This window comes from Palaemon carinicauda, chromosome 24 (genome assembly GCF_036898095.1).
Source record: "Palaemon carinicauda isolate YSFRI2023 chromosome 24, ASM3689809v2, whole genome shotgun sequence".
NCBI lineage: Eukaryota > Metazoa > Arthropoda > Malacostraca > Decapoda > Palaemonidae > Palaemon > Palaemon carinicauda.
Window position 1 is genome coordinate 7470169 of NC_090748.1, and position 10000 is coordinate 7480168.

Genomic DNA, 10000 nt, shown 5'->3' on the forward strand with positions numbered 1-10000 from the left:
ATATATATATATATATATACATATATATACACATACATATATACATATATATATATATATATATACATATATATACACATACATATATACATATATATATACATATATATACATACATATACATATACATATATACATATATATACATATATATACATATACATACATATACATATATATATACATATATATACATATACATATATATATATATATATATATATATATATATACATATATATACATATACATATATATATATATATATATATATATACACATATACATATATATATATATATACATATATATATATATATATATATATATATATATATATATATACATACAGCAAAACTGACCAAAAAAAAGAAAAAACCAATCTAAATAAGCCTATCTATTCGAAATAATTTTAAGTTTCACATGGAAGCAAATGTAGATAAGTATGCTTACATAGATGTAAACATTCAAAATAATAATTCACCGAAGAATACATAAGAAAAATCATTATGTTCTTATTCATATTAGCCAGTGATGACTGGCGTATCTATATGCTTTAATTATAATAAACATACTGTACTTTTAAAGAACACAACAACAACAACAACAACAGCAGCAGCAGCAGCAACAACTAATGCAGCCATATTTAGTCCACTGCAGGACAAAGGCCTCAGAAATGTCCTTAGTCATGTCTGGGGTTTGGCCATTTTCATCACCATACGAGCCACTGCGGATTGGTTATGGTGGAAGACTTTAGTCTTATTACTCGCAGCAAACCATCCTAGTATGGGTGGCCCTGACTAGTACACCTTTACTGATCATGGAGATACATAAACGCTTTCACCACGAAAATAGGTAATTTCATATGTGCACGTGAAACTTGTTAAGAGAAAAAATTTATATAAAGTAAACCAATCCTGTCTTTTGTTCAGCCACTTCAAAAAAAAAAAAAGAAAAAGAAATTATCTAAACAAATAAACAGAATCTCTAATCTTGGGAAGTGTCATAGCTTCTGTACCATGATCTTCCACTGACTTGGGTTGAGTTTTCTTGCCTGAGGGTACACTCGGGCACACTATTCTATCTTGTTTCTCATCCTCTTGTTTGCTTAAAGTTTTTATAGTTTGAATAGTACATATTTTAATGCTGTTATTGTTCTTAAAATATTAAATTTTTCCTTGTTTCCTTTCCTCTCTCAGTTATTTTCCCTGTTGGAGCCACTGGACTTATAGCATCCTGCTTTTCCAACTAAGGTTGTAGCTTAGCAAGTAATAATAATAATAATAATAATAATAATAATAAAAGCCCACCGTAGTAACCCTTCGTTGAGAAGAGCCGAGAGGGGAAGTCATGTGTTTTTAATATAGTCCCAGTCGCGAACTTTCACTTGGACAATGATCGTGAGCTGAAAATTAAGAAAAAAGCCCGATAGACACTTAAGATTCTTATATAAAACTCCATATTATAATCACAGTCTCGATAGTTTATCCCTTTGACCTTTTACGTGTATATAAACCCAATATTTTTCTGGCTGTTTCTCAACACAACTATAACTTATAACTTATAGTTTGTAACTTATAACTATAAGCACTATCTTTTATAAAAAGATGGCAACTCTATACTCATCGCTATTATATAAGGACCACCATTCACTTTCGGCCTTAGTCAGTTTTTCTGTTGGTCTTCCAACCGACGGTTCAGTTTCTCTAGTTTATCTTCAATTACACCAAGATGAAAATGGTGAGCAGTTTTCCCAAAATACTCATAAATCATATATTTCTTCTTAGGTGTAGAAATATTCATATGTGTTATCAATATCATTACGCAGTTGTTATCAATGTCGTTATCACCAATCGGACTGTGAAGATAAAATAACCCTAACGATATGCAGAATATTTGGCCTTTTTATTCTTATTATTATTATTATTATTATTACTATTATTATTATTATTATTATTATTATTATTATTATTAATTGCTAAGCTACAACTTAGTTGGAAAAGCAGAATGGTATAAACCCAGGGGGCCCCAACAGGAAAAATAGCCGAGTGAGGAAAGGAAACAAAGAAAAATAAAATATTTTAAGAACAGTAACAACATTAAAATAAATATTTCCTATAGAAACTATAAATACTTTAACAAAACAAGAGGAAGGTTTAGATTTGTTTTCCTTTTTAGGAACATGCAAGGCACATTGAAAAGCAATAAATTTTGATAAAAGTAACTTTGATTTGACATTTAGACGTACCCATATTGTAAGGGCATAGACCTATCATCATGATCATCATCTCCTCCTACGCCTAATGATGCAAAGGGCCTCGGTTAGATTTCACCAGTCGTCTCTATCTTGAGCTTTTAATTCAACACTTCTCCATTCATCATCTCCTACTTAACGCTTCATATTCCGCAGCCAGGTAGGCCTATATGTAAACATAATATATGGGAAATATTATGGATGAAGATGTAACATAATTAGCTGAAAAGGAGAGTGAAAGCATATTTTTTTTCATTCACGCAAGAGAACAATTTCTGGATAATCCGTTTATCCATAAACATTCTGAGCCCACGTCGGACTAAGAAAAAAATTTGCTTGCCCCTGAACAGTGTAAATCTAAAGATATTATCTTTCTTATAAAATCAAAAACCATTTTAAAATTTAAGGATTATTCTAACTTTTCTTATAAAACATCACTTCAAATAGAAATCTCATTATTTTAAAAACAGAATATAGCGAGACGTCTGAAAATGCTTGTTGAAAAGATTAACATATTTTTGTAAGTCTTCATACGTATTCAGTTGAGGCTGTCATTATCAAGAATTAATTTCTTAACGGTTCATGTGTTAAGTACACTTTAATAAATGATGGCAAATGATTTGATGGGATCTCTAATTGCCTTAAAGAGTTAGATATGTGTATAAATAGCATCCTGGGCTTCTAGCATCCTGTTTTTCCAACAAGGGTTGTAGCTTAGCAAGTAATAATAATAATAATAATAATAATAATAATAATAAAATAATAATAGAATGATAATAGAATAATAATAACTACAACAACAACAGCAACAACAACAACAACAATAATAATAATAATAATAATAATAATAATAATAATAATAATAATAATAATAATAATAATAATGGATAGAGGAAAAATCTTTCCATTCAACTTTCCGTTGAATGCTTACTTCATTCATAAAATTGCTTAATCAATTGTAATTTCTAATATAAATGACGTTCTTTTTGGCGTAGTATAACTCAATTTTCAAAACACTATGGGGAGATACTCTAGATGAAATGTAACTCTATGAAATTATAATGTATCGCTCAATTTTGTAAACAAAATAAACAACGTTAGCATTCGAGTTTGAAATAACACTTATAACACATTTCATGGATTTTATAATATTTCAGTTAATCTGACTTGATGAAAATATAAATTCACAATTGAAGTAAAAAAAACAAATCTAATGGTACAGTAGGCATCATTTTAATTTCTTGGATCTTTATGATACTTTAAATACTTAGAACTATATATATATATATATATATATATATATATATATATATATATATATATGTGTGTGTGTTTATATATATATATATATATATATATATATATAGAGAGAGAGAGAGAGAGAGAGAGAGAGAGAGAGAGAGAGAGAGAGAGAGAGAGAGAGAGAGAGAGAGAGAGAGAGAGAGAGAGCTCTTAAAATATTTTGATTAGTTCCCAGTCCATTAAATTGATATATGCAATGCTATCAAAGTCCAATTGCTTTTCCAGATTTTAGCGACAGTATCCTGCATCCTTATGCTACTAGGATTGGCGTCATCCAGTCCGCTCCCTTCTAGAGAATTCAAGCCGCTAGGAGGAATCTTCTTGCACGGAATAGGATTGGAGAAGATATTCGGGAAGCTTTATGGAGTTGGTGGAAATGGAGGCGAAGGATACAGAAAAGAACCCACAACGCTCAAACAGTTCCTCACTTGGCCACTCTTTCCTCTCCCCGACTACTTTTATAAATACCAAGAGGCCCTTTATCATCTCGATCTCCAAGAGCATCTCAAAGGTGAAGAAGGGCATGGCTCTGCCGAAGGTGGCCATGGAGAAGAGGGACATGGAGGGGCCGAAGGTGGCCATGGAGAAGAGGGACATGGAGGGGCCGAAGGTGGCCATGGAGAAGAGGGACATGGAGGGGCCGAAGGTGGCCATGGAGAAGAGGGACATGGAGGGGCCGAAGGTGGCCATGGAGAAGAGGGACATGGAGCTGCCGAAGGTGGCCATGGAGAAGAGGGACATGAAACCGCCGAAGGTGGCCATGACTGTGAGGAACATGGTGGCTCCCATGGCAGCAATGAAGAAGAACATTCTGCCCATGGTGAACAAAAAGTACAAATCGCTGTTCTCCCAGACCGCCGTCGCCCTGGAAAGCGTAAAATTTACTACATAAGGAATCCTGTAGTTTCTGAGCATGGAGGCAGTGGGGAAGAACACGAGAAACCGCATGGTAAATAACGAAAATATTGAACGGAGCAAATATCACTATGTCGATCGTTGTATCGGTAGAACTTCAAAAGTTCAAACTTGCACCAAATGTTTTCATGTTGAATAGGCTGACATAAGTCTTTTTATAGTTTATATACAAAAGATCTGCTTTAATGTTGTTACTGTTCTTAAAATATTGTATTTAAATTGTTTATAACTTCTCATATAGTTATATATTTCCTTATTTCCTTTCCTCACTGGACTATGTTTCCCTGTTGGAGCCCTTGGGCTTATAGCATCCTACATTTCCAACTAGGGTTCGAGCTTAGCTTGTAATAATAATAATAATAATAATAATAATAATAATAATAATCCTCAACAAAGGAAAAACTATGTGCTATTATTATTATTATTATTATTATTATTATTATTATTATTATTATTATTATTATCATTATTAGGTAAGCTCGAACCCTTATTTGAAAAGCAGGATGCTAAAAGCCTAAGGACTCCAACAGTGAAAATAAGCCTAGTGAGGAGAGAAAAAAAGAAAGGAAATAAACTACAAGAGAAAGGATTCGGCACTGCACAACGCAAACGAAAATTCTGGTCATTAAAACTATGATGTTATAGAAGAAACTCATACATTAGAGTATGATCCACAGAGTTTGTTGGCATGACGGTGTGTATCAAGGAGGATTTTTTACTTATTATTGGTCCCTTTACTGTAGGAGCTATTGGTTCATTCACTGTAGGAGTTATTGGCTCATTCACTGTAGAGTTATTGGTCCCTTCACTGTAGGAGTTATTGGTCCAGTTATTAGTCCCTTCATTGTAGGAGTTATTGGTCCCTTCATTGTAGGAGTTATTGGTCCCTTTACTGTAGGAGTTATTGGTCCAGTTATTAGTCCCTTCACTGTAGGAGTTATTGATCCCTTCACTGTATAAGTTTTTGGTCCATTTATTAGTCCCTTTACTGTAGGAGTTATTGGTCCCTTCACTGTATGAGTTATTGGTCCAGTTATTAGTCCCTTCATTGTAGGAGTTATTGGTCCCTTCATTGTAGGAGTTATTGGTCCCTTTACTGTAGGAGTTATTGGTCCAGTTATTAGTCCCTTCACTGTAGGAGTTATTGATCCCTTCACTGTATAAGTTTTTGGTCCATTTATTAGTCCCTTTACTGTAGGAGTTATTGGTCCCTTCACTGTATGAGTTATTGGTCCAGTTATTAGTCCCTTCACTGTAGGAGTTATTGGTCCTTTCATTGTATGAGTTATTGATCCCTTCAATGTAGGGGTTATTGGTCCAGTTATTAGTCCCTTCACTGTAGGAGTTATTGATCCCTTCACTGTATAAGTTTTTGGTCCAGTTATTAGTCCCTTCACTGTAGGAGTTATTGATCCCTTCATTGTAAGAGTTATTGGTCCCTTCATTGTAAGAGTTATTGGTCCCTTTACTGTAGGAGTTAATGGTCCCTTCATTGTAAGAGTTATTGGTCCCTTTACTGTGGGAGTTATTGGTCCAGTTATTAGTCCCTTCACTGTAGGAGGTATTGGTCTGACACAGGATCCTGGTCAGGCACCCATAGGAAACAGTTAAACAGGCTTTCCTAATAATTACAGTTATCAGACTTTTTCACGTTTACTAAAAGAAAATTGTTCGATTAATATGGAACGTTTATTTTGTTGTTGTTATTGTTACTGTTGTAAGATTAAGTTATCCATGTTTTTGTTCAGCCATATGTTCAGGCAAGCGGCTCATAGGTAATATATAACATACTGTAAACTTGCATATACTGTATATATATATATATATATATATATATATATATATATATATATAATTATATGTATATATATGTATATATATATATATGTGTGTGTGTGTGTGCATGTGTGTAAAGGTATCCATGTGTGCATATACATATATATATATATATATATATATATATATATATATATATGTATATATGTATATACATACATATACAATTACATACACATATATATATATATACACACACATATATATATATATATATATATGTATGTATATATTTGTATGTGTGTGTATTTGTGTGCCTTTATGTGAAGGAATGTGCTTATAATTGCTTGTATCAAGCCAAGGGAGGTTAAATAAACATGAAGCAATAGTGTTTACGTAATAAGGACGTTTTCCGTTTAAGGAAGAAAATAATATAAAATTCAATCCTTGTTCAAGGTCTAATCGGCTGTTTAATTTATCCTCTCCTAGTTTGATGAACATTTTATGCAAAACAAGTGTTAAAGACAGTGATATTTATACACATGCACACTCAGAAACACACACACACACACACATATATATATATATATATATATATATATATATATATATATATATACTGTATATATGTATATTATATCTATATATATATATATATATATATATATATATATATATATATGTGTGTGTGTGTGTGTGTGTGTGTGTGTGGGTGTGTCACATCCAGTTATTTATTCCTAAATCGTACCCTTATATTGATACACGCAATGTAAAAATGATATAATATATATATATATATATATATATATATATATATATATATATATATATATGTATGTATATATACATATATATGTGTGTGTGCTTGTGTATGTGCGTTTGTTATTATGTCTGTGTTGTAATTTAAAATTTGAACAAATAAATATTTTTCCAATATTTGTTAAGATTGTCTTATATATACACCCTCCATGTAATAATCGTTATTCCATTGAGTTACCTAAAATTATCCCTTTCTATCTCATCTATTTTCATGTCAACTCATTTTTAAAGAAACTCCATCTCCAATAGGAGAGAATACTTTATTATTATTAAATGCTAAGCTACAACCCTAGTTAGAAAAGCAGGATGCTACAAGCCCAGAGGCCCCAACAGGGAAAATAGACCAGTAAGGAAAGGAATTAAAGAAATATGGAAAAATGAAATACTTTACGAATAGTAACAATATTAAAATAAATATTTCCTATTCAAACTATGAAATCTTCAACAGAACAAGAAGAAGAGAAACTAGATGGAAAAGTGTGCCCGAGTGTACCCTCAAGCAAGAGAACTCTAACCCAAGGCTAGGAAGGTAGAAAACTTTAACTGTAAATATAATGGTATGTAATGCCTGGTTTTAAGCTTTAAAACCAGTAATATAATTTGGAAAATATCGTCATTAAAATGGTAAGAAGATCATTCCAATTCCTAAATATCATTTCCTATAAGTAACTAGAGAAGAGCGTGAGAGGTAATAATTTTTAGTATATGTGATGATGCAAATACATATACAGTATATATATAGATTTCCATGGTGAAATAAGACCGAATAAAACATCTTACAGAACAGGTAGAATTTTTAATTAACAAGTAATTCTGTTAGCTATTTTATTAAGACATGAAGCCTTCTTAAAATTCTCAAGAAGGTTTCAATAAGGTTTTAGAAGTTTTTAAACACTTACTTTTTTTGTACGTTTTTACCTGTTTTTAATTATCTTTTTCTACATGCAAATATTAATTTCATTAATTCTTTACTGTTTACATCCAATGTATTCTGAATGTTTTATTTTGACAATAAATATGTATATTAGTCAATTTTGAAAATTATGTTCTGTTATGGGATGATATTTAGTTTAAATGTGTGCTTGAAATTTATCAAATACTAATTAGCTTGAAGAGGTAGTTAATCATTTCACTCTCGGCTTTAGCAAACAACTTTTGGCTTGTTATACGCAAATGGCAATTCACCTGAAAATTCTAACTTATTTACGAATAGCCTTATTATTATATACTGTATAAGAAATTAACATTTTGATGTAATATGTTTTTAAGGTTTTAGGTGTGCATGATCATAGACAGAGTACGGTCCGAAAGCTTGCTATAATGCATAGAAAAATAAAAGAAATAATTTCAATATGGCTATTTTTAATCCTTGCAGTTAACTGGAAAACGATCTAACTTTGGATAGTAAAATCAGCAGTTAGTCATCTTTCGTCCAACGAACCTGCAAGATATATATATATATATATATATATATATATATATATATATATATATATATATATATATCATTATTATTATTATTACTATCCAAGCTACAACCCTAGTTGGAAAAGCAAGATGCTATAAGCCCAGGGGCTCCAACAGGGAAAAATAGCCCAGTGAGGAAAGGAAATAAGGAAATAAATAAATGAAGAGAACAAATTAACAATAAATCATTCTAAAAACAGTAACAACGTCAAAACAGACATGTCATATATAAACTATTAACAGCATCAAAAACAAATATGTCATAAATAAACTATAAAAAGACTCATGTCCGCCTGGTCAACAAAAAAGCATTTGCTCCAACTTTGAACTTTTGAAGTTCTACTGATTCAACCACCCGATTAGGAAGATCATTCCACAACTTGGTAACAGCTGGAATAAAACTTCTAGAGTACTGCGTAGTATTGAGCCTCGTGATGGAGAAGGCCTGGCTATTAGAATTAACTGCCTGCCTAGTATTACGAACAGGATAAAATTGTCCAGGGAGATCTGAATGTAAAGGATGGTCAGAGTTATGAAAAATCTTATGCAACATGCATAATGAACTAATTGAACGACGGTGCCAGAGATTAATATCTAGATCAGGAATAAGAAATTTAATAGACCGTAAGTTTCTGTCCAACAAATTAAGATGAGAATCAGCAGCTGAAGACCAAACAGGAGAACAATACTCAAAACAAGGTAGAATGAAAGAATTAAAACACTTCTTCAGAATAGATTGATCACCGAAAATCTTGAAAGACTTTCTCAATAAGCCTATTTTTTTGTGCAATTGAAGAAGACACAGACCTTATATGTTTCTCAAAAGTAAATTTACTGTCGAGAATCACACCTAAAATTTTGAAAGAGTCATACATATTTAAAGAAACATTATCAATACTGAAATCCGGATGTTGAGGAGCCACCGTCCTTGACCTACTTACAATCATACTTTGAGTTTTGTTAGGATTCAACTTCATACCCCATAATTTGCACCATGCACTAATTCTAGCTAAATCTCTATTAAGGGATTCACCAACCCTAGATCTACATTCAGGGGATGGAATTGATGCAAAGAGAGTAGCATCATCTGCATATGCAACAAGCTTGTTTTCTAGGCCAAACCACATGTCATGTGTATATAGTATGAAAAGTAATGGGCCAAGAACACTACCCTGTGGAACACCGGATATCACATTCCTATAATCACTATGGTGCCCATCAACAACAACTCTTTGAGATCTATTACTTAAAAAATCAATAATAATGCTAAGAAACAACCCACCCACTCCCAACTGTTTCAGTTTGAAAACAAGGGCCTCATGATTAACACGGTCAAAGGCAGCACTAAAATCAAGGCCAATCATACGAACTTCCCGACCACAATCAAGGGATTTCTGTACAGCATTGGAGATTGTAAGAAGGGCATCACATGCTCCAAGGCCTTTACGAAAACCAAATTGCAAACAA

The 10000-nt window shown here is 32.0% G+C and overlaps 2 protein-coding genes across 3 annotated transcripts; one reads left to right on the top strand and one right to left on the bottom strand.

Annotated features, from left to right (window-relative positions):
* The first annotated feature begins 1647 nt into the window (after positions 1-1647).
* LOC137617799 (PE-PGRS family protein PE_PGRS16-like) lies at positions 1648-4884 on the top strand. 2 transcript variants are annotated; one of them, XM_068347758.1, is made up of 3 exons: positions 1648-1740; positions 3782-4094; positions 4239-4884. In XM_068347758.1, the coding sequence occupies exons 1-3, from the start codon at positions 1732-1734 to the stop codon at positions 4511-4513; spliced, it is 597 nt and encodes a 198-aa protein (XP_068203859.1). In that variant the 5' UTR covers positions 1648-1731; the 3' UTR covers positions 4514-4884. The 2 variants fall into 2 exon arrangements, with proteins under 2 accessions (XP_068203859.1, XP_068203858.1); XM_068347757.1 differs by having other exon boundaries at positions 3782-4882.
* A 369-nt stretch (positions 4885-5253) lies between these two features.
* LOC137618009 (uncharacterized) lies at positions 5254-5964 on the bottom strand. The gene has a single exon (XM_068347929.1). It carries the CDS (start codon positions 5962-5964, stop codon positions 5254-5256), a length of 711 nt encoding a protein of 236 aa, XP_068204030.1.
* Between the last annotated feature and the right edge of the window lie 4036 nt (positions 5965-10000).